Raw genomic sequence first — 26,341 nt, 5'->3', positions numbered from 1 at the left:
ACAGGGTTTAGAACTGCAGGGCGGCAGTGTTTAAAACTGGTCCCTGCTTGCAGGGACCAAGAGCGAGCGAAAAGCCCCATCCGTGGTGCGAGGGAAAGGCTGAGTGAAGATGCGAGAGGAGGCGCATCACCACAGGGGCACAAAAGACGCGATCAGAGTTTGTTCCATCTCGAATTCCTTTTCTGCCGCAAGAGTTTTACAAGATCGAGGGGGAAAGGGTCAGTCGGATCAGGCAGGCATAGCTGGTACACCGGCCTGGCCAGCTGGGAAATCTGCTGTCATTTTGTCACGTTGCTGCTTTTTCTGTAATTGTAGTAGCTGTTGCTTTTAAAACGAGCACAACAGTTCTTGTCCACCTACATATAACACTAGAAAACAGCAAACACACAGTTTCAAACAAGATGGTTCAGTATTTTATGTTTACTTAGTTTTTAGTTTTGAAAGGTTAAAAAGTTATACAGTTAGAAACAAGCATTTTAGCCATTCAGCTTTTTCAAAAGAAATTAACAGGAAGTAGGCACATCTTTGTTAAAGAACAGGACTTCGTATCTTACAATGGTAATCAACTGGTAAAATAAAATTTAGCTCGAAGTTTCTATTAAACACTCATATCAAGACAAACATGAAAGGATTTTCTTTCTTCATATTGCACCACCAAGATGAATTTTTATCCATTACCTAGTGATTTATATTGCATATGGACAGCCCAGGTTCATCCATGTTACTGAAGAAATTACAATACAAAGACAAGGTAACTCATTGTACTCCAACAGGAGTAAGCTTGGGAATACAGAGTAATACACTTTACCAGTTTGTGTATCTGCATAAGCTGCCTTACAACTCTGGCAGCTCTCTCAGTGAAGTTTCATTTCACAGCCTATTGGCAGCTTCTAGTGCAATCCTAAAGGCCTGCAAGATCAGTAGGAACATGTGAAGAAAGCAATTTCAACAGCAAGATCTACAAAGCATAGGAAAGTCACACAACAGGCAACTGGGTTCAACTGGGTTGTTAGTGCCCCTTTCTACCCCTCCCCCTCCCTATAAAAATCTCAATTCAATCAGAAAACCTTTGGCCATCAAAATTGATCTACCATAAAAATGGACTTTTATTTACAACTACATATATTGTACACTTCTGCCAGAAACTTGCTTTAACTTCCTGATACCAAAACTAAAGACAAACCAGGGTTGTCTTAAAACACAAGAGGGCTGAAAAGGTATATAAAATTAAGAACTATTTTGCATCTTTACACCTTGCATGTGTTGTCAGCATTACAAGGAGCAGATAACATTTATAAATAGTTCAATACATGCAAGTGATCCCAAACCAATTCCAGATGAGGAATTGCTACAATTTAAAAACCTGTGCGTTTGTAGTGTTTATACAAGTGCAATACTTAATTCCAAAATAAAGGGTAACAAAAATGAACACATTGATTTATTCAGTACATCAGTACCAATTCGTACAAGACTAAAGACAGACTTCTTTGTAGGATTTGCAACTGGTCCCTCACACCAGCATCCTAAAGTTTTGGGGCTCAACTTCTGATACTAACTTCCACTTTGGAAAATCTTCCATTTTAAAGCACAGTGATACAACCAATGTCCCTACAGGGACCATCTGTGACACATGAGGATAAAAAAAAGGAAGTTGTAAACTTGTACCCACCTCTGAGACAGACCTCACTATCAACCAGTGCAAAATACAGTTAAAACAGTTCAGGGGCTTCAAAACAGCCTTATGTTTCTTCAGATTCTGTGCATGCAAATTTCTGAGCTGCAGCCAGCTGGCCAGGATTTAACTGATCCTACATCTGTAGCTAGCAGTTTCCCATGGATAAAATCTCAGCCATTGGCAAGAATTTCCATCCATGTGAAGAGTCCAGGTTTCACTGCTCAGTAATGCCTGGAAGTTCCAGCCTCTTCCTGGGGGAGCAACCTTTGAAACTATGTAGGTCATGAATATTATTTTGAAGCAAGCATTAAGTCTTGAATGCAAACCTAAGTATTTTATGACTGCTTATGTCTAAGTGCTAGATGAAAATGGAACCATAGCTAATTATATCCAATTTAAAGAGACTAAAGATATTCATGCAAGTACTACCTGTGATTTTAACATACAAAGTTCAGGTTTTTTCCTGAAATGCTGCAAAACCCACAAATGCAGAATGACTTTTATTATGGGTAATTGCAATCTACAATTAAGAACTCTAGCACTCAAGTTGTCATGATGAGTTTTCAATGTTCAACTGAAAAGTTAGACTGTTTGATTCAGTTAAAAAGCTGAGTTTCCTACAGAGGTTGCCTGGGAAATATTAGAAACCTGTGTATGTGGTTTTCACTTCAGACTGAATACTATATAGTATAATATAAGTTAAGGTGATAACCAGCTGTAATAAAGTATGAATATATATGTTAAAAACCTGTAAATTTCAGATTCTGGAATAGCATGAAACAGCCCTCAGGCTCTGCTCTTAACTACAGAGACATGTTTCTAAGGAAAAGGATTCAGTTGCAGTGGGGAGCTGCTGTGCTGCTACCACACTAAGATAAGATGTACAGACAAGGAGGAGCTCCCTGACAGGTTCTCCACAAAGCAACATTTTGGTTTAGTCCATGGGATGCCACATCTTCTCAGCATTCAGTTTCCTGCCACTGTTATGGACTCAATCATTCTACTCACTGTCCACAGAGTTTTCACCCTCAATTCATTACAGAGCAGCTACACATTTCCAACTGGCCAAATTTGCATGCATTGAATAACACTTTTTGTTAGAAGTAGTACATTGTAACACATCATAGCATTCTTTATTATTTTTTGTCAAATAAGGGGGAAGAAACATAGCAGTTTAAACACATTAACATCTGTTAGGAGATGCTGATAGTTCTGAGTCACAACTGTAGAGGGTGACCAAGAAATCATACTAAGATCACTGAACTAGTACGTGTACGTTAACTTACAGTGCATCAGATATATGTATAACTAGATAAAAAAACAAGGAGGTCCATCTAGCTTAAATGTTATAGGCAGCCTATTTTGCACTCCAGGTAAAATGTTACAAACACTACCCAAAGGGCATGTTATTTCCTGTACCTGTGTTATGCTATTGGACAGCAGGCAATCAGAATTCACTCCAGCTTCAAAATAATACATGTTAACTGCCCATAATAATTTTTATCCCCGTGCAAGTTGCATTTTGTGGCTAGCTTTTTCAGCGCCTTAGTTAATTTCACTTGATTATAATTGGAAGCATCTGACTATGATTTAGGCATGCTTATTGCTCTAAAAGAAATAAGCCCATCTTCAAAATTACTGTGCAAGTATTTTAATAAGATTTGCACACATCTCAAAAAACTCAATTGTATGACTCCCTGGTCTTGGAGTTACGTCAGCTGTAGAAGAGTCAAGCGAAGAGTTGACTGATGAGGTAAGGGATGTATCCGCAGATTTTCCTTGAGCATCAGCATCTGAATCTTTTTGACAAGATTTATAGTTGCTCACAGAACCTGATCTCTGTGGAGTTGCAGTCCCAGACTTTGCTTCAGCAATTTCATCTGGGAACAAGGGAAGAGAAGAGGAAAATTTGGTTAAAAAAAAAATTCAGTTCTAGGAAGAGCAAATATCTTCCTTTCTCACATTTCAAAATCTTGTCTTTTAAAATCTTGATTAATAACTGAACACCTTTTGCAAACAGCATTTGATACAAAATAAAAGCTTGTATATATAGTAGCACAACAGCAAATGTTCTTATGCTAATTCTTTCTGTGCTCTGAACCACACTTCAGAACTATTTATATCTAGTTTAGATTAGAACTAGATACTAATTGTATTTTTCATAAACTGATTTCAGCACCCAACTGTTCAATTTAGGTTACTCAAAACAAAAATAGGTCAGTATCATAAGATTAAGTTCAATAGCAGTTTGTAGATGTTTTCTACAATCTACTTTATTTTTGTTCTATTTTTATTCTCTTTCGGGTATTTATATATTGTTATTATTTGTATTTTATGATATTCATTACAACATTATACTAGTTAGCATCTGCACTCATTTATTCTTCCCTTTTGAAAGTTTTTTACTACAGAATGTATATTTAGGCTGCAGCAACTGATCTTTACCTTCAGTATGAAGAGAAAATAGTTTCATTTTAATAGTAGTGTTCTGATGAAGCATCTCTATTCTTATTTTAAATACTGAACATTAACTTGGCTCTAAGCTCGCTCCTGAAAAATTATTTCAGGAGAAATTGGTGAAAAGGCAATACCTCTTGTTTACACAAAGCTACTTAAATTTACAAATTGTTAAGAGAACAAAGAACCGTTAACTATGGCAGAGAGAAGGAATGTCAGATCAGTTTAACTACTGGAAGAGATACAACCCAAGGGCACAGATTTGTTGTGTTTCCTCAAAAGTGGAAACCAAGATTGTAGCAGGCTGCCCTCCCAGAGCTGCACGGCTGTAAGCAGTCAAAAAAAAAAAAATCCTTTTTTCCATGCAATGTTTTCCTAGGTACCAGTGGCTGTAGGTAATTTTCCTTTATCTACTATGCCCATAAACAAGTGTTCAGTCTCTTTTAGCACCTATGCTCACTTCATCTAAGCAGGCTTTGTATACTGTTTTACTGTCACTCCATAAAATATATTTTTGTACAGGTTAAACTATATGCTTTCAAGATTTTAGTTCCTTCGAGCACAAAATTCCTACCTCAAATTTTAGCTACTAGTAGAACTGGTGGGTTAATTTTGTCTTGCAGCTGATATCTCAGAGCAAAGGGGAAGAAAACTGGACGGGCAAAAGTGAGAAAACTCACAGGTAGAAATAAACAGTTTTAAGTAAGGTGTGGGGGGAAAAAGTGATGCAAAGGCAACCTCTCACTATCTCCAAGCAGGCTGATGCCCAACCAGTCTCAAGGGTACCTTCCCCAAAAGCCCTTTCTTTGCTAGGCATAACATAATACAGCATTGAACATCCCTTTGTTCAATATGGCTCAGCTCTGCAGAGCTGTTGCTCCCCTCTCAACACAGTAGTGTGGAAAAAGAAAGGCTGGATACTATGCCAGTGCTGCTGAGCAACACTCAGCAGCAGTGTGTTTTCAATACTGTTTTAGTCACAGATCCAAATACTGTTTTAGTCACAGCACCATGTAGGCTGCTAGGAAGAAAATTAACTCTATCTCAGTCAGACCCAGTACAATGAGGTACAGTCCAAGTCAAATTTAAATGCCTAGATGTCACACTTATCTTCACTAGAAAACACTGTTCACATGCTTACTTCAGATCTAAATTAATGTTTAAATTTGGAGTGAGGCTCCAAAGGCAGCTTACATTGCCTCTCCTCCAAAAATCCTGTCCCCTTTTGCACTACTGGTATTAGTTCTGATGCAGACAAAAAATAGAGCTCCTCAGGAGCTGATATAGGAAAAAAGCAAATGAGATGCAGCAGCTAAGCACCTATCACAGGGACTCTAGTCCAGGGAGGAATAAGGAAACACTAATACAGGTTAGATTGATTTAAAATAAAAAAAGGGCAAAACTTACTTCACTTCTAAATAAGTAAATGAAGACATGTTTGCAAGTAGAATGATTTCACCTAGAACTCAATTAACCTAAGTAACTCTTCACATACCATCAATACTACGGAAGTCCAGTAAGTATGTTCTGCTGTCCACCTGGTACAACTGGAGACTCATTTTGGAATATGCACTTGTTACTGGATTCTTCCTCCGAACACGCAGATAGTATGGATTTACAACCTAGTATGAAAGAGATTTGAGTCAGTTAACCAGAACTGCTTGAAAATCACTGCACACTGTTTTTGTCCTTTCAACTCACTAGTATTTTTCAAGTGATTTCAGACTTCATTACCTGTTGGACTTGAGGGTTATTGGGGTTTTTTTTGGCCAAGAGAAATATATTCCTGCATCCCCATGAGAAAATTTTAGCTTTTTTTTTTTTTCCCTGTCAGCATGTACATTCTCCCCCCAACACCCTTCTGGCACAGCAAACACCAACAGCACAGGCACATGAGCTTAATGCCAGAATATGAAAACAGTTTCAGATGTCTGGGCTATGTAACTACACAGCTCAAACCAAAATGTATTGTTGTTTACTGTAAAGGTCCTTTATTTTGTTACCTTCCATTCATAATCCAGCTGCTTAATTGCTCTACAAACTTCAGCCATGATATCATTTGGTCGACTCTGACTCCGTATGCCCAAGTGCCATTTAGCCCGCCTTACACCTTGGTGCTTTGACTTCTGCGGATTCAGCTCATCAAGGGTGTGGCGAGGACGTGGTGCTTCAGCTACTAAAAATGGCACTCGTTCAGGGTGAGGGCGAGACAGGTGGTGATCATCCAGAAAAGAATCTGGTGGACTTGTGGCCAAGTAGAAGTCTTTGGCCTCGTTCATTATTCTTCTGTTATCTATAATGAGGTGATAAGCAACAGCCAGAGGGTCCTGATGATTTCGGCTGTACAGACAACTTAGCACTTCCTCTTCCGTGCACTCAAACTTCTCACACACTTCTTTTAAGGCTTCATCATCAATCATGGTAGAGCTATATGATGGATCTTCAGGAAACAAGTATTTTGGAAGATCCTGCTTAAACCATTCATGTTCCCTAAATTTAAAAATAAAAAAATCTGAGTATACATAAGTAAATATCTTTAACAGGAAATTCCTTTAAAATATAAAATAAATTTTAGTCTCTGCTGGAAGAAAGAATAATGGTTGCCAGTCCAAGACCCTTGTAGCACAGACAATAAAACAGTACATAAAATAAGCACTGCCTGCACAAGATTTTACTAGACATTTTGCAGGAAACTGAGAAAAATGTTTTTGTTATCTCACAAATTGCTTAGTGATAGGAATCAGGTGGTTACTTTCTCATTTATAATTTCAGTACCTTCCTCCTCCTGTTCTTGTGACTGTTTTGCTGCACAAAGAGCTGATCCTTCTGCTCCCCTCTCCTGTTCCCTCCTAGAAGCTTCTTCATTCCTGACCAAACAAGATTACTTTTTCTTTGGTTGTTTACTTTTAATTATAGGAGCAAGTGATATAGTTGAAAGCTGGGTTTCTGTCTTAGCCAAAGTGTCTGTTGATATGTTTTCAGACGCAAAAATCCCATCTTCTCCTTGAGGGTGCTGATTAGTATTGAGCAGTGTTCAACAGGAGCAGGCCATGTCCCAGCACGGTGTTAATTAGCCAGGCCTCCTTGCAACAGCATCATTCTTTCAAACATTCTATCACTTTATGATAAAATGCCATTTCTATCATGTCCTACCTGCACATTTTCTCCCACGTGCCTTATCACACATAAGCACACTGCTGTGAGGCCTGGGAGATGTTCCAAAATAGCTTGTAAATCTTCCAAAAGTCTAAATTATGCTCCTAAGAAATACCAGTAGAAATATTTTGACTGCCCAAAGATGTTCAAGATACTGAAATTATGGCAATGAGGGAGAAAACATCACAGAAGAATGTAGTGAAGGTGCCATTCTATATTTGCTCCACAAAAAAAAAAAAAAAATTGGACAAAGATATGTAATTGTTAATTGTCTCCCTGAGATGGTACTCAAAGGACAGTCACAGCTTCAGTACAGAGCCCAAATACCAGATTAAGCTCAAGGCCAATGTTCTAATAAAAAAAAACAAAAACAAAAACAAAAAAAAAAAAAAAACCAAACTAAAAACAAAAAACAAAACAAACAAAAAAAAACAACCTCCCCCCAAAAAAGTCACTAAGCACTACATAGCACAGCAAATTGCAAAAAATCCCCTAAATCTTTAACATGTACAGCAAAAAATGGAACATGGAAGAGATCGGACAAATCTCTGTGCAAGCCCTGCTCAGCAGTAACTACAACATCCACCTGTTACCAAGACTATTTTCAGTACAAATTCAAAACACAGTTACTGTGAAAAAATTCAACTCTATTCCAGTCCAAACCAGCACAGTGAAGTAAGCTTCACTCAGTGTGACCCTGAGAACACTGTGCCTCAGCATGAATGTGCTGAGCAAAATATAGTTTAATCAGAAAAACAGTTGATTTGGAAGCAGAAGAATATTTTCCCATATCACAACAGCCATAGGCTCAGCCATAGCTGGGATGACTGAACCCAGAGGAATACTGTTACTGTTCATGGCATCAGGCCTTTCCCCTTGCATGCGCACACATACAATCCTAGAAGAATTAAGGTATTCAAATAAACTCAGTTTGTCCTTTAAACTGTGAGGTGACATGTCACATGGGAAATAGGACAGAGCTGTTTCGGATTCAAATTCCAGCCATGCTCTGTAACCAACGTTTTTAAATGTCTGTTTCACACCACTTCTTTACCACACACTATTTATTTAACACAACTGAGGTTGCTCATTTCCTAACTTCCAACCCTAAAAGGAGCAGCTTTTTCACTATGGTATTATAGCATTCTTTCCTTAGAGCTTGTTGCAAAGAAAATTAGGCTGCTGCATAAAGTACATTTGTCCCAGCTACCTTTTTTTAAATTTGATCCAGTGTACATTTGTCAACACAATCAACTGCTACGGAATTATCTCTTGGAATCTGGAGCCTGTGATGCCTCTCTCTACCTACAAACTTTAACTTATCAGTACTTGGTGAAGTAATTACCATTCATACAAAAATTCATGCCAGTGCTTTGAAGCTAGAAATTGTTGCCTTACATGTGGCATATTCACAGTCTTAACAAATAACTTTTCAGACCCTGAAGAAATATGAAAAAAAGCAGTAGTCACCAGATTAAAGAGACATTTACAGTAGAGAGCACTAGTTCCTAACAGCAAAGACAATTTACTTCCCCCAGAGAAGTCTATATACTGGAATTTTTGCAAACCATTATGCAAGTAAACAGCTTTACTATGGCAGTCTTAAACCTAAAGTGTCTCAGAATTTCCATATATAGTATAATTTGTTTTACTATGATTGCCAATAGATACTTAATTGTCTACTGCAGATCAGCACTATCAGAGCTAAAACCAAGCCATCACAACCTGAATTTTTCATCTCAGTCTAGAAAACATGGACAAGCTCTATGAATAACTTCTTTGTTCTGCATATTTGTGCTACTGTAATTCCAGCATCTTGTGATCAGACATTAGCAAGTGTTTTACCTAATGTCTCTGATTGTTGCTCTTTTCATTGGATCCACTTGCAGCATGTGCTTCAAAAGACTAATTACAGATGGATTCAGGTACTGAGGGGTATAAAAGATACCATCACATATCTTCTTAAAAAGGGTTGGCACATGATCGTCATCAAATGGAAGTGTTCCACATAACAAAGCATAGAGAATAACCCCACTGCTCCAAATATCTACTTCTGGACCTGCATATAACCTGTGAAAAAAATAATTATTAGTGATTTGTGTTTAATATATTTAAATATGGTTTCTGTCATTTTTCCATTGTCTCACAGTAATTAAAAGCATGTGAATTCAGGACAACTGATTTGCAAGCACTATACCATTTCAGTTCTATTCTGTGCCTCCCTTGAACTTCAGTACTCTTCCCTTTCTAATATATAAGAGGGCACAAGTACACTTTTTTCTCTCTAATGTGTAACAATAATTCATAGTAAAATTTTGCACAATGGCAAATTGAAAGAAAGCTACTAAGAAAGCCCATGTTATATATTGCTATCAATGTTTTAGAGGAATCTGTGTGAAGTCAGTTATCCCCCAAATCGTGGCTGAAAAGTTTAAGACAAGTCGATATAGCTGAACATGTCACATATTCTGTGCCCCTGCCAGAGTAAAAGAGACATCTGGCCTCCAATCAACAACAGGCAATATTAGGGTAGGTAGCTGAAAGCAGATTTGACAATCATGGTTTACAAAAAGGGAAGTTACCTCCAAAATATGAGTATCTACTCTGCAGCATGTATTTCACTGATACTCAACTTCACAGCAGACTCTGCCTGTAACTCTGCACCTCAGCTTCCAAGATCTGAGCTGTACATGAGATTTTTACAGCAATTCAGGCAGAGTGTACACAATGCATTTGGGGCATTAGAATCACCTCTACCTTCCAGGAACTATTCAACTCTAGTTCACAAAAGCTTTAAATATTTTAAAAATTATCAATACCACTAACAGCCCTCAGTTTCTCAGCATAAAGCTTGTCAACGGAACTACTTTTGTACCCTTTAAAATCAAGCAGCAACATGACTGAAGTACATGCATACATGTATCCAATATAAAAGAAACTACCTTCCAGAAATTACTTCTGGTGCAGCATAGTTAGGGGAACCACAGCTTGTTCTTAAAAATTCTCCATCTGACATCATATTTGATAGACCTGAAAGTGTATAAGAGTAACTACTAAAAATTGAGGGAGCAAAATTATTTCACACTGCATATACCACCTATAACAAACCACTAGTGATTCAAATTAGAAAACTAACAGATTTATTCCAGTTAAGAAATAGCATTGTTTGGAATTATGGAATTTTTATATGAGCATGCCACATAATCCTCCATGTATTTTACCAAAAATCTGAGTAACATCAATCCATTACTGCCCACAGCCTAGAGATATTTGAGAACATATTCATTACTAGTCTAGAACAGTTATATTTGAATGACACAGGCATGACAGAGAAAAAAGTTGCTAAAAGGGAGATGAAGCAGTATAGCAAGATAGGATTTTGGTCATTAACAAGAAAGTACTAAAATTCCCATTTGCTTCTAAAATGCCAAAGTGGGAAATGCTACCACAAAATTCCTGAAAATTCTGTTAGAGGTTACACAGAAGAAAGTAAACATGAGGGGTAAACTTTACTGAAGAGTAAATGTGAATTTACTACAATTTACACCCCTACATTATGCACCTGGTTCCTGCATCACTGCAGTTTAGTAGTTTGCTTTTCAGATACTCTGTAAGCAACAGAAATGTGCTTTAGAACCACGCCACCTGCATTCACCAGCACTCAGTATAGTCTAATCTAACTGTAGAAAATTTCTTCTAGTTTCCTCAGTGAGGCTGCATGATCAAGACTACCATAAACCAAAGAACTCAATCTCCAAGAAGGAATTATGCCCTTTTATGGGTCAGCAGGGAATGTGGAGGGGAAAGAGTACAGCTTGGCTAGCTTTCATATTCTAACATACAAAAGCTTTTATTAAGCTCTTGTTTATTACACCACTCATGAATAAATGAGTGCTATAGTTTTGCTGATGCTAAGTTACAGGAAGATGTTTTTGTAAGTTACTGTACTCCATTTCTTTACCATGTGAGCCATTTCACCAAAATAATTTCTTCACATGAGAAACCAATATGATTCCCAGGGCCCACACAGTTGAACGCCATACTTTTAAAATATACTTCGCATACTCAGCATTACCTAACACCTTTCACATGAGACTTACATAAGCAGGTATTATCCACTATGTCTACAGAGATCTGTCATGACACATTAGTATGGATACCTTACTACGCTTATATGTGAGTAATCAGGTGAGGTTTCCTGACTCAGATGGTTTCAAGACCTAGCTTCAAGGCTTCTCTGCAGCTGTGACATGAACAGCTGGCATAACAAATCAGGAAGACTAGTGTATTTTTCTATAACACTGTGGCTTCTTGAAGGTGAATTACCCCTGCACTGTTCTTCCAGGAGAACTAAGCATCTACATTTTACAGATGGTGAAACAGAAAAGGAGTGAGTTTTGAAGAAGAAAGGTCAGAAACTAAGTTCACTTAGCATTTCAGAGAAAATATTAAGTGAAACCAAACTAATCAGTCCACAATTTCAGCCAGTCACAGAAAATACCTCAAGAGAAAGCAAGAAAGCTTGAAAGGAAAACAAGTTCAATAAATGTGCAAGAACATTATTTTGCTTTACATCTATTTTCTTTATGTTCCTCTGTTGTATCGCACCACAGAGATATTAAACTGTACATACTTTGTTTAACATTTCCTATCATTATTAACAAGATCTAACACCAGAAATGCAATCAGATAGAAAAAAAAGCAATACTTACCAAAGTCAGCTATCTTAGCATTCATGTGTGCATCAAGAAGCACATTTTCAGGCTTCAGATCTCTATGCACTACCATGTGCCTGTGACAGTAATCCACACCAGAAAGGATTTGCTGAAACAGACGTCTACTTTCCTTCTCATCAAGCTACAACAGACAAAGATTTTAAATAATTAAGAGACAGTGGAAGTTAACTTGTTTTTCATTTTTACTAGCCAGAGGAAACTTTCCATGACCTAAACCGTGTATAACTATATATAACTCTAAATTATACTTATCATTTGATACTTTACATAGCTTCATAGATACTCTTACAGATTATCAGAACTAGTAGCAAGCAGCTTCATATCTTATACCATGTTTGTTTGTACCACAGCTCTAAATTGACTCAAACAAAACATGCCCACTTACTCAGAAAGTCACTGGAAGTTCTCATTGACACTTTTGAAATTGGGTTTGACAGATGTTACATGCTCACTAAAGAGAAACATTAGCACTGAAACATTTAGCTTTGTATAACTGGAATTATCAGTTTGATATTTAAGCTAGCAAAAGCTGCTGAAATGCAGTACAGAAATTATTAACTTCAGATGCTATTTATGCTCTCAGCAGCTAGTCCCAAACAGCAGACTTAGGTGGGTATTTCCTACAAAGACCTATAATCCATATCAGTTTGTCCCAGCAACTCTAGTATCCTATATATCTAGTCTGTAAAAAGGGACTTCAGATCTTTCACACAAGCTGTTCTAATAGTAGAAGACAGTAATAAGGGGACAATGGTAGCTTTCTAATAATGGGATATATAAAGAAACAGTTTTCAGCTCCTCCAATTGGGTACATATTCATCTGGTTTATTCCCAGCCACTGTAAATTAACAGATTAGTAGAAAGGAAGAATGCTATGACAAAGTCACACATGAAGATTTTAAATGTATTAACATATAACCATTTGTACTTTCAAAAAAAAAAAAAAAAAGCCACAGTCATAAAATATATTTTAATTGATAGCAGCAAAATTGAAACTGAATACAAGAAAACACACCCACATTTAACAAGGTGTAACCAATACCCCTTGCTCCCAGCCCATGATAATGTGGTTAGCTTAATTAATGCCACTTAGTGAGGCAAGCAGCCACTCTGTGACCATGCAAGTCATGTGTTCATGCCCTCTGCCTCATTATTAGGTCCTGGAGGTCCTGTGAAGCAAATAAACCAGTTTTCTTCTTCCCCTCCCTACCAGCCTCAAGATTCCTGGGTGCAGGGCTGATTATCTGCTGCATTACCAGCCTTTAGTTCTCAGGCACAGAGCCATGGATGACTGTCATGGCATATGGAACTGCTACAGCAGCCAGAGTTTGATGTCTTTAACACCAGTTATGAGTCCTAAATGGGAATGAAACCTGGGACTTCTCAGTGGCCACAGACACTTTCAGCACCCTCTGCTTCCTCTGAACTTGAGTTCATCCCTAGAACTTTCAAGGCTAGACTGTGACTGTTATATGAATACAGCAAAATATGCATTAAGATTTGACCAGATGTACAGAGGGTCTAGGTGAATAGATTACTCAAGTAAGGTTGTGTAAAAATTCTGTACTACACTACTTATAAATTATAGTATATTCATTCTGCTCATAGAAATCCTGCACTACTCTAATCATAAATCTCGTGCTACACTAATCATAATATTCTTTTGAGAAAAATTTTATTGTATTATTCTGACATAGATACCCAAAAGATACCCAAAAGTCTGTCCCTTCAGTGTAGAGTGACACAGGAACATTGCAAATGCAATAACAGAATGCAAGTCAGTGATTTGCAGAGCAGGACTACTTCTTACCCTTCCATTTTTACAGATATAATCAAACAGTTCTCCTCCTGAAACATATTCCATCACCATGAAAATGTCAGTGGGTGTACTGATGACCTGGTACCTGATAAGAGAAGGTATCTATTAGTCTACACACTCAGTAAAACACTAGTTACATTTAGTTAAAACCAAAGCCATACAAATAATCAGATAAAAAATATACTTTACAATCAATCTACAGCTACTGGAATGACAATATTTCTCATAAGCTTTTTACCTTCCTTTCACTGTGTGATGCCATCATTGCAAAAACTAGCAGAAAATTTGTAATCCCTATTAGGAATATCAGTCCTTGCTCTTTCAGAGGGACAAGTGATTTCTTTAAGACTATAAGACTGTGTAAGACAGTGCTGCCTCATCAACAGCTTGATGCAGTGAAAAGGGACTTCAAAAGGACTTTGCTAGTATGGCAAAAATACACACTTTTCAACATTAACATGCAAAAAAATTCATTTGCCATAAATGAAAAATGTACTTCAAGACTAGGAAAAAATTCCCCTTAATAATGATGACTATTAAGAGTATTGATCTCTGGTTGTTATATTTTTATCATTCTATTTCAATTATATTCTAAAAACACAACTTTGAAGCTTTGAAATAACAAGTTTAAGGACAAAATCAAAATTTAAGAGATTTTTATTTTTTCTAATATCCTTACCTAAAAATTGTTTCATTTATTCTCTTTATAGCATTCCATATGCAAAAGAAAAAATTTTCCCTGTGATTTCTTGAGAAAGAAACTGTCATCTCAAATCTGCTAAACTGTCTTCAGTTTATGTGTAGGAATGTGTACAAGCACACATTCCTCTTCTCCCTGGGTATGTCACTTGGTGCACTGACACTTCCTATTCTATTCTGGTTATGGGTATGCCCTTTGGACCCATTCACAGATTAACTGAAAGCACTAGCATTTTTGCTGACAAATCAGCTCAACAGCCTTCTGAAAACTAGCTCACTGAAGAAGTGGGTGAGTTGACCTTACAAAGTGTAATTTAGCTTCAGTGTAACAGCTGTTGCTCAATTAAAGGGAGTGCAGAAACGTGGCATCTGCCAGTGGCAGTGGGGTCTGTAGACAAAATTCCACCAATAAAACAACCACCCACATCATGACTAAGAAAGTGGAAGTCACCCACACTCTGAAAGTACAGAATATTTTAACAGGAAATTAGAGTCAAAGAAAATCAATGTTACTTATAATTTATTACCACAGATGAGACACGAGGGTGTCTACTCTGGGACATAGTTTTACTCTGAAATCCACTGATGAACTATTGATCAACTAACAGATGTAATCAGGCATATTTTAAATACCACATTTAGACAAAGGGTAGCCACTACACTCAAGATTTCTGAAATAGCAATCAGATTTATCAAACTCTACATCCTTAATGCAGAAAAATCTTGCAGAGCACCACCTACACTGAAAAAACGTATCAATGAACAGCACATCACTAAAAACACTTTGAAAAGATACAATAAACTTGCTATAGAAATGACCTTTACACTCTTGTTCTTAGTAACTCATTTTCCAAGCAGGAGAAAAAAAAATCAAGCATAAACAGAAAAAAAAGCTGAAGTAGCCACTAAACTCAGAGATGACTGCTACCAGAAATATCTGTCATGACATTACTCATACACCTGTCCAAAGAATGTTGAAAAAAAGATCTAATGGAAACTCTCCTGCAGTAAAACCCAGCTTTGTAAAAACACATTACAGAGGGCACAGTTGCATACTTTGAAGCTGGTTACTTTTCTGACAAGATAAGTATAATTATAATAACAAGTAATACTACTGTTTGTAGTATTGCCCTTTAAATGTATTTCAGATCAGTGAGAGCAAAAAGAGATTACTGTCTAAGTAAGCTTGATTACAGTAAGCAAAACTTACAGCTTAATTATATGAGGATGCCTGAAGAGTTTGAGGTTCTGGATCTCCCTGCGGATTTTGCCTACAACATCAAGGCTGCGAATCTTCTGTCGATTCAGGATCTTCACAGCAACCTTATGCCCAGTTAGCTCATGTTTTCCAACTGCAAGAAACAAGGAAGTATTTAGTCAAGGTTTTCAATTGCTCAGCTAAGACTTTGTTTCTCCTTTTTGAATGTAGCCAAGTTAAGACACTAGCATTCCACAGTTCCCCATTATCCTTGGGAAGGTTGCAAACCAGATGATATGGAATTTCTTCAGCCCTACTCCAATTTCTTCCACAATTCTATCATTACAAGACGTATACATGTAAGAAATTCCTTAATCCTAACCAGCAGAAGTCTTGCAGCATAACATTTTTTGCAATATTGGTTTAAAAAAAAAAAAAAAAACAAAAAAAGGCAAAGCATATCCCCAAACCCTGCCATCCTTGCTAATTAGAGAGAGCATTTCCAGTCACTGTGTAAGTCACTCCAAGCTTTTGGCTTGCTTGGCAACCCATTCAAACATGTTTTCCTGTACCTTCTCTACTTCATCTGCAAGGATCACTCCTATCACTCCCTCAAGAAGCCTGCTTCAGCAATTGCTCTGAATCACCAGTGTAAGTACCTGATCAGTTTACTTATAAAAATGTATCTGTCCTTGGAGCAGTCTGACAGCTCCACATTCTGTGCACTTAACACCAGAGCTTTGTTCTATTTAAATAAATGGCAAATGTGACAAGAAATGCACAAAAATAGAACAGAAACAAGGAAAAACAATGAAAAACATGCAACCTAATGCATTCCTAGAAGTGGAAAAGAAACTAAGGATGGTTTCACTGTTCTTTAAATAGAGAAGCTAAAAGTATAAACTATTTCACAGTTAGTTACCTCTCTTAAAGTCCCTAACTTTGCAAGTGCTATTGGGAGTAGATACAGCAAAATCCATGAGAATATTTTTCTTAAACCCAAAACACAATCACAGATGGAACACTGAGAAGCTAAGTATCTCTTTTACTAGAAGGCTTCCCTGTCTGCATGGCTGCCACATGCAGTGATTATAACATCATCATTTATTTGCCACTCTGACTTCTACCTTCCAAAGATAAGCCAGATTCTCCAGAGACATGCATGGCTCATCCTTGTCCACACAAATAAACATTTGTAACAGAAGTGTGCTGAACACAATACTCACTCATTTGGGTGCCTACCCTCACTTGAGAATTTAAATAAGCCCTGGGCTTCAAGATTTATTTTTATATATCCATGGGAAGCTGTGATTAAACAGCAGTGATCCACAAAAATCTTTTTGTGTTCAACAGATAATTTGGATAGAATAAACAAACACCCATTAATCTGTAAGTCCCATTCCAGCACAATATACCTTCCTGCTGCCTTCTGCCTCTATATCAAGCAAAAAACCAATTCAAGTGAGAAGTTCTTAGCAGAGGCAGAAGATATTGATAAGCATCTGCATGCTTTTTCTTACTATACAGCCACCTATAAAATTAAGCAGTCTGAATTCCTGTAGGGAACTAAACAGTGGATTACCCAAGACCCAGAACCTTCACAATGCTGCACTGAGATATGTTTAGCACATGGAAAAACAAAAGAGCTCTGATTAGGATGAAAAGACATCCCCTAATTCAGAATAATAAACAATAAACAAAGTGCTGGGCAGGCATATTTGCACTACTGAGGAATGCAGGACAAAGCTGAAATCTATAGCAAGTTCTAGAGAGACCACAAAGCAGTGGCAGATGAGTGCCTAGAAATGTATGAGAATTATTTGCTTTGAACCAGACTTACAATCAAAGCAGTTACATTCCCTTTATTTTCTTTCAATGTGATTGCAGTTTAAAGGAATGAAACAAATTATATCACCCTCAGGAGTAAAGAATCATCATAAAAAATTATAAAAATTAGAAAAGCAACTACTCTAATTGTAAAGTCTTTACCCATCTATAATGGGAACTGATGTACACCAGGATTATTTGAAAAAAAAAAACAAACAAACAAAGCAAGCAAACAAACAAAAAAACACCAAAAAACCCCCACAACTTGAATCAGTAAGTTAAAATGTAACATTGGTTTTTGTTAGTAAGAAACAACTTCTTAGAAACCAAGCAAAAATATTTTGGTCAAACACATGAATCTGCATCTTCTTTTGCTGTACAAAGTACATTTAAGATGGTGTTTATTACAGTAAGTAGCATACATATTTGACCAAGTCTACAGCTTAGGACATAAATACACAGTTCTGATATGCACTGGGTTATAAAATCTCCTTTTTAAGCTGCTTTGTTTCATTTCTGACTTGTCAGTCTACCTTAGACTGGAATTCCATTAGCACTCAGAAAAACATTAGAGAGTAATTCATTAGCTACAGTGTATGCTCAATATGCAAGGCAAAAAAGAAAGGAGCTTTTCAAAACAATTTTCTTTCAAAGTAATTAAACAGTAACATTTGCAGTTGACAAACCAATTCTAGCTGTCACAGCCTTCAAGGCTGTGAGCCCCAAGCCTTAATTTTATTCACTGACTGGGAGAAAACAAGATTTTCTGCTTCTTCAACTCCACCAGCTCTGAATAAATTATTGTAATGAAAACATACTGTGGTTCAGTGCTGGTGCAGAAAGATCCCAAAAAGCCTATTCTCTTGCTTAAGACATTTCAAATTCAATCTCTATTTTCTTCAGAAACGTTTGGCTTACTTTCATTCAATTTGAAATTATAACAAACCTAGCCTTTTAAGATACATGTAGCTTTTCCTGGATACAGTTCAAGGTATCTGTTACCGGTAAAACAGCAGATACCAACTGGTAACAGACTGCTGACACTTTTGAATTCAACATTAGGATAGAAGTGAAAGCGTCACGCCAGATGATAACATCATGTAGAAACATAAGCAGACAGTGTTACCTTCCTGAAATCTACTTTGCATTACCACTTGATGGAAGTTTTACCTATAAAAGGGAATGTACCCTAATCCTCAACTGGCTATCAATCTTTCAAAATAATCTCTGCAAAAAAAAATTAAATTAACAGATCTAGTATATTCCTTTTTTTTTTCTGACAATACTAATTGCCTTCAAACTTCACTATGGCTTTGCATAGCATCAAGATTTTCACAACAGTGACAGAGTCTCAAAGCAGCAGTGACTTATTATTAACTGTAGAAGTGAAGGAGGAAGAGTCTCTATCTTGTTCAACAGTTCTTCAATTGGAAAAAAACTTATTTTGAGGCCATGCAGACCAAATACAACATACTTATGAAATACAGGTATCAGTCATTAAGTTTTTAGAGAAAAAAAGTAATCCGAAGGCTATGTTGTACTTCATGAAACTATTTGCAGCAGGCCAAAAAGCCAATCCAAAGCTCAGAGGGAAGTTTTAAAGAGTATGAGCTATACAAATATTTTCACTAACATGGGAAAAAACCCTAAACAACAATAGTTTGTGCTGTGCAAAGCCATCTTGCTGCACAACATTAGATACCATACTGATTTGCACTGCTCATTTCCAGGTGTCTCATTGCTGCCTTGACCCAGACCACTTGGTTTGCAATCTATACAGAACAGTGTTGGTACTCTAGATATAGAGAGCTGGAACAACTATTGTGTATTTAGAGCCTTAAGTAACATCCCTTATAAGTCTCAGTAAGGACCACTGGAAGCCCGAGTACCCTTCCTTTTATCAAAGATAACTTTAAAAAAAAAGTATCTGGAAATAAAGTTTGCATCTAGTTTCAGCAGAAAACATTGGCAGTGCTAAAAAAATATATGGAAATAGGAATAGATGAATTTACACTGAATCCTAGTGAAGTCTGAACATGAATGTGTCTCATACAATTGGTTTATATTCAGTATTCTGCCACCTCAGCTTTCCACTTTAGTGGCATTTTAGCTTTGCCTACATGATGGCTAGGAACAGCATTTTTGCAACTGCTCATCTGAGGCACAATCAGGTAAACTAATTCATTCAGAGTGGCACAGCCAGGTGAAAATGATAAAGTGACAGAATCACACCAGTGACAGCTACCAGCAGCATGAATTCATCTGAAAGTGACAGCAGGAGACCTTTCACAATTACCAAATAAAGCACTGATCTTCCAGTCCGATTTTTTCAGGCTGCCACCACTGTTAGAATAAAACATTCACTTAGCCATTTGCCTACATTGCCCTACATTACATGAGCTCAAGGTATATCCTAATTGAATTTTAAGAAGTGAACACATTTTTCACCTTATGTCAATTGACGAAACCCTATCACCAGAGAAGGAAATTATGACAACAGAAAAACAATTGCAGATCCAATATTAAATGAAGAAAATGTGTGGTCAAGAGGAAAATCAGTGCATCATAGATAAAATGCTCTTTATTAAGCACAGCTGAAGCAAGACAACAGTACATCAAATGGAGACAAGAAAAGCAGTACTGCAACAGTGCTCTCTTAAACTGAGGATCATACTAGAACATTGATGGTATGTCAATCCTAGTCTTCTTCAGTGTGCTGGATAAAAAACCACATAACAAACACAGCTCTGAACCCTCCCCTCAAGCAGGAAGTCCTTCCATGAGGAAATAGAACCTAATGCTTCTCTGCTACATTACTTTTTTTTCCTCTACTCAAGGAAGTATTCATTTCAGTATAGAAAAAAATGGTACCCCAGCTGCCAGATGGGGCTGGGGGGATTTGTCTCTGCTCCCAAATGGCTGGGGCTGTCCCTTTTATAAGCTTCTCTTGAAAAAGAGACTCGAAGGGCTGTGCTTTCCAAATATTTTTTACTGCCTTCCTAGAGCAAAATATCATCCTATTTACTATACATTATTATTTTTTTTCAGGATATGTCAGTACCTAAAAGAGCTTGTGCAGAGCAAATACAATGGGTTATCTACACTGAAGAAAAAATACACTGAAGAAAAAAAGCTGAGTTTTTTTATGCACCTATTAAGTTAACAAAAAAAAAAAGAAAAAAAAAAGCCAAAAAAACCCTCTTAAAAAAAAATCCAAGCCCCCCCCTCCAAAAAAAACCCCAAAAAAACCCGCACAACTCTTATGAAGAATACAGCCTAAGCCTAGCTCTACTCATTTGAGAAAGGATGTTTTTGATTTGTTTGCCCCAATATTTGAAGTTCTCACAAACAACGTGGCAGGAACAGTGTAAACTAATGCACAGTCCCGCCATCTGCGGTGCATGGCACTATGGGGAAGTTTAAATTCTACCTTATTTCTAATAGCCTTCAAACAAGCCGTATGGCATCCATAGCCCTAAGAGTGGAAAATTTTTAAATATGAGCTGAAAGAAACAAACTTTGCCAACCACTGGTCAAGCAGATTAAACATTAAGTTCTTCCGTATCTGCACATCAGTTGCCAACTAATCCAACAATCTCAGACCCTTCTTCTTAAACTTATTTCTCTGTAGAGAGAGAAATCTTGCCTTCCTTACAAGGGCATCGAGAGTGCGTACTTGAGCATCAAAATGCAATATACGAAGCTTCGAGGATTTAGGCTCCCTGCTTTCGTTACATGCCCGGTGTTGCTCTGAACAGAGGCAGCACTTCGCTCCCAGCGGTTGTTTCCGCAAGCACAGACGAGGAAGCTGTTTCTGCCCCAGCCGCTGCCTCCCGCAGCGGGACCGCAAGTCCCACCCCGGCGGCTCAGCCCCTGCAAGCCCCGCTCCGAGCGGCGCTCGCTGAAAGGCCGCCGATGGCCCCGCGGCCCCGCTCACCCTTGACTTTGCCGAAGGTGCCGACACCCAGCGTATCCCCCAGGATGTAATGCCCGATCTTCACCCGCCCGTGCTCGTGCTTCTGTTTATCCGCCACCGCCGCCATCTTGAGGCAAGGGCCGAGCCTGCGCATAGCGCCCGCGCGCGCCGGGCCAGAGCACTGGTGGGGAGGAGCAAACACAGAGCGCCCGCCCGCACCCGAACCCGGAAGCGAACGGGACACCTCCCGCCCGCCCGCCCTGCCCAAGGACGAACCATTGCGGCTCTCGGGGGAGGCCGGGCCGGCCCACGGGCCCTGCCCGGGGGAGAGCGGGCCCTGCGGAGCGCTGCGGAGCGAGGAGATGGCGGCGCGTACGGGGCTGCTGGTCAGGAGTGGCAGCCTTCCATAAAAACGGACCTCCGAAATCTCTATTTGCAATAAACTTGTGTGAAAAGTGCATATTATATGGCTCTAGCAGATATTTACTATATGTATTATGTTGTATTGATTAGTAGTGCTGTATTAACATTTTAATGGTATGGTAAATGTAGTTTTGTAGTTAAAATAGAAACTATGTATGTGGGATATTTTTTTTAAAGAAAGGAATGAGGTACTCGCACCAGATAGCAGCCACAGGACACCTAAATCTTTCAGAGAAAGAGAATTTATTGCTCCATTATCAGAAGAAACGAACTTATTCCCGCCTCGCTCAGCCCTGAAGACGCCGTCAGGATTAAGGGGAAGAAGTTGACGATGACCAGACAGACTCCTGTGTTTGAATGGAATTTATGCTTCATGTATAAGGTGTATGAATATGCAATAGGCTATTGCTTTTAAGGGTTAATCCTCTGTTAACAGGTGTCCTTTCTCGGGCTTATTTTGCCCAGAAACAGGGAACCGGACTGTCGGTAACTCTTTGGTTTTTATTGTCTCGTATTGTCCTAATCTCGATTGTTCAATTTTTCATTACTCTAATTATATTACTAGTTTTATAACCATTTTATTACTATTAAACTTTTAAAATTTTAAAAACAAGTTGGCGTTTTCCACATCTTGTTAATAAATCTGTTTGTTCTCCTCAGTTCTTCTTCCCACATCCAGACCTTGTTATAGGAATACAAAGTAGGAGTCTCAACTCCACCTACCTTGACCACGTATCCTGCCCTCTGGCTTGCCTTGCCTACCATTCACATTGCATTTAAGCCACTAAATTGCCTTCCATTCCATGCACTGGGTATTTTCTATATACCAAAGACCATACTTCTTTTTTTGTTCACTATAACTGAATTAATTTTTTTATTCACATTTCAACTCCACATTGAAAGAAGCACATAAACCTGGAGAAGAAGTGACTATTGGATGGGTATTTCCAGATGGAGAGATTATCAATTGAAGAGGAATGTTATGGGCAACTCCCATGCCTTTACTTCCTTTCCCTAGTACTCCAGACTAAGACTAACTCCAGACTACTTCAGACTAGCTGAATGATTAAATCTAAAATGGTTTCTCTTGCCTACCCTACACACGGCCCCTGAACATGTTTGCAAATAGATAAATACATCAGACAGCAAGAAATTTTGGACAATTTTATTATAGTAATGGTCTTAAATCCAATTCAGAGAGCCTTCAATATTACTTATGTTATAGTTATTAATTTAACAGTTGGAAACCAGAAACTCTGGTCTATGTAAAAATTGTATATTTAATTAAATTGTATATTTAATTAAATTAATTTTTAAATTAAATTAATAATTAAGTTGTATATTTAATTAATTAAATTCCTCTATGGTAATGGCATAAAAAATTTTGAAGGGAAGTAACCCTGAGGGGTGTTCCCGCTCAAGGGAGAAATCTTCATACTCTCACTCTGGAAAGGGAAGGGACGTGTCAGAAGTGTGTCCATTAAACAGTGGGACTGAGCTCTAATAGTATATAAACCACACATATAAAATGATTGTCAGTCAGATGTTTCTAGATCACCTGTGTCAGCTCATCAGCCTTTAGCTCAGCAGCTTTACTTCAGTTACCATAATTTGTGGGTTCCTTTCTCAGGAACTTGGCCACATCCTCATCAGTGCCAATTTCTGGCAGGAAATATTGTTTTTCACATCCTCAGGATGTTTAACTTTGAACAATTGAGTCAGGCTGGTCTCAGCATTCTTCAACACCAAAAGCAGTGTGACAGCCCTCCGCCATCCACCTCTGATAACTTCTGCTAACAAGACAAAGTTTGAGAGGTTTTACCCAACTTAGAGCATCCTGCTATACTACAATAGTAACATTACACTACACTACAGTAGAATTGTACAAGCTCTGAAGTGTAATTATAAAAATTATTTGGCCTGGTGTTAGATCTTTGGCTCTTACATTACAAGTAATAAACATGCACACAAATCAGAATATACAAACTAACATAGTTCATGATCTGAGATTTTGGGGAAAAATAGTTATTGTCAGGCTATCAAATTTCAGGGTGGGATTGGATAGCAATCTAACATCAGGAAAAGAAAAATTCTCTTTTGTGATGCAAAAAGCATTACTTTAATCTTTTGGAAACATTCATTGTAGTATGAGGAGAAAATTATGTGTTGAGTATCACACTGGGGAAAAAAAGAATGGATTAAGCCATAGCTAGATGAAGAGGGAAATATTATTTGGGATATCTGCACAGCTTGTTGTCTTGATACCAAAAGATTACAAGCTATTTTTGGCTTTAACTCAAGCTGTTGTCCTGACCATGACAACACAATGAGAATTCAAAAAGCTTTACAGGTCTATACTACAAAACTATATCATTTCATGAATTACTAAGTAATCTCTTAATCACTTAGACATCAGAACATTTTAGAAAATGAAAATAAATGAACTGTTAAAGTCAGATGGGAACTAGACTGTAGAAGTCATTCATTACTTTTATATTTGCAGACAAAAGTGAGTATTACCAAAATATTTTGTCCATTTGTACTGTGACTTTTATGCTTATATCACTGCATTCGGTTTTACTCAAAGTTCTTTGTTACACCTTGAGCATTTAGTTGCTTTTAAAAAAAGAATAAAAGCATAAAATCTACAATAAAGCCTCCCAGGTGAGTTAAATCAAGCATAATCTAGGTCAAGCCTTATAGTAAGATCACAATGGATTCATATTTTAATATTTTATATACTTATGTACAATACATAAGTATTGTACATAAGTATATCAAATATTAAAATATTAATCCATACTTATGTACAATACATAAGTATTGTATACTTACATACATACTTATGTATAATACGTAAGTATTGTACATAATATATGTGTACATAATTAAACCTACACATCTTACTTGAGCTTTACTCAGTGTGAAGGTAGTGATAAACACTTTACAACACTAATCAGCAGCACTGCTTCCTCTCTCGCCTTTTGCATGTTAGACTCGTATTGGAAGACTGAGCTTTTTTGGCCAACAGCACAACTTTGAGTAATGTATTGTTAGGGTGTGGGGTGCAGGTTGTCCTCTTAGAATAGCTGTAGGAACAAAACATACCAGAGGAATTCCTCCATGAGTCTTTGAGGCCAACTTACTTTCTGATAGCCTCTCCATTACACTCTTTATCTTGAAAAGCCTGTGCACTACTTTAAAAACACTTTTTCTGTTTGAAAATTCACACTGGGCATGCCTCTACTTTTAAAACAGAATTTTAAAACAAAAAATGAACTCAAAGCTGACTTAATGATTTCTGTCAGTTATCTCCATAATCTTATTTTGAGACAGAAAATTGCTGCTAAGTTCCCCTAGTACAGTTTATTTCTTTTAAATGTAAATTGTTTCTATATTTTCAATAATTTATTCCCACATGTGGGAAGACTCAGGATACTCTAGCGTAAATAGAGCTACTACTCTGTGGAAACACCCCCAGCACTGTTACCCAGGGCATTACAAGTGCCACCAGTGTGGAGACCCAGCTCGTGTGCCCTTTGCGACACACAGGGAGCCAGTGCTTCTGTGGTTCAGGGACACAGCAAGGCTTTCCTGACATAAGTCTGCCCAGACACTGCAATGCCATCAGGGCCCTGGACAGTTCAGGGCCAGCAAGGAGACCGGGAGTGGTAGATGATGTAATAATTAGACAGTACAAGATAACAAAGGATTGAAGACAAAAGGGTAAACATTCTCAGCTTTACTAACAATATGAAAGGGGGAACGTTAATGCGGATTGTTTCTACTAGCTGGCATTAAGACTTTCTTGGCATCATTGGTGCATTTTGCAAACAGGCACATCCTTCTTGCCCTTTTCTCTTTGACTTCTGACTCTACATTACCACTGAATGTACATTTCTTCCGCAGGCACTCAGCACTATTTCCACTTTCCCTCTCCTCCCCCTAAAAGAGTATGTTTTGCCCAGCTCTAGGCTTCTATCTCTTCCGCTGTTTCTAGCTTCTAAGTTGAAGACACTGCAGAAATCACACAATCAGAGAATGGTTTGAGTTGGAAGGCACCTGTAAAGATCCTCTAATCCAACCTGCCCTGCAATTAGCCAGGACATCTTCAACCAGACCAAGCTGCTCAGAGCCCAGTCCAATCTGTCCTGAAACACTCCCAGGGATTGAGAGTATATAGCTTCTCTAGGCAGCTGTTCAAATGTCTCAGCAGCCTCAAAGAAAAAGACTTCTTCCTTTTACATAGCCTGAATCTACTCTCCTTTAGTTTAAAACCATTACCCCTTGTCCTGTAACTGCATGCCCTACTAATAGGTCTGTCCCCATTTTTCTTCCAGGTCTCCTAAAAGTATTGAGTGGCTTCCTGAAGCCTTCTATTCTCCAGGCTGGACAATCCCACCTCTCTGAGTTCATAAGAGATGTGCTGCAGCCC

General features: G+C 37.9%; 1 protein-coding gene across 1 annotated transcript; it reads right to left on the bottom strand.

The window, feature by feature from the left end:
* Nucleotides 1-402: 402 nt before the first annotated feature.
* PRKAA1 (protein kinase AMP-activated catalytic subunit alpha 1) lies at nucleotides 403-21,891 on the bottom strand. Its single transcript, XM_054651876.2, is given in 10 exon segments — nucleotides 403-3,555; nucleotides 5,628-5,754; nucleotides 6,136-6,622; nucleotides 9,134-9,358; nucleotides 10,231-10,318; nucleotides 12,001-12,145; nucleotides 13,835-13,928; nucleotides 15,753-15,894; nucleotides 21,505-21,793; nucleotides 21,796-21,891. Coding segments are annotated over 10 exon segments (1,938 nt in total). The 3' UTR covers nucleotides 403-3,310.
* Nucleotides 21,892-26,341: the final 4,450 nt, after the last annotated feature.

Source organism: Agelaius phoeniceus, chromosome Z, assembly GCF_051311805.1.
Source record: "Agelaius phoeniceus isolate bAgePho1 chromosome Z, bAgePho1.hap1, whole genome shotgun sequence".
Classification (NCBI taxonomy): domain Eukaryota; kingdom Metazoa; phylum Chordata; class Aves; order Passeriformes; family Icteridae; genus Agelaius; species Agelaius phoeniceus.
This window is presented reverse-complemented; position numbering and strand designations above follow the sequence as displayed.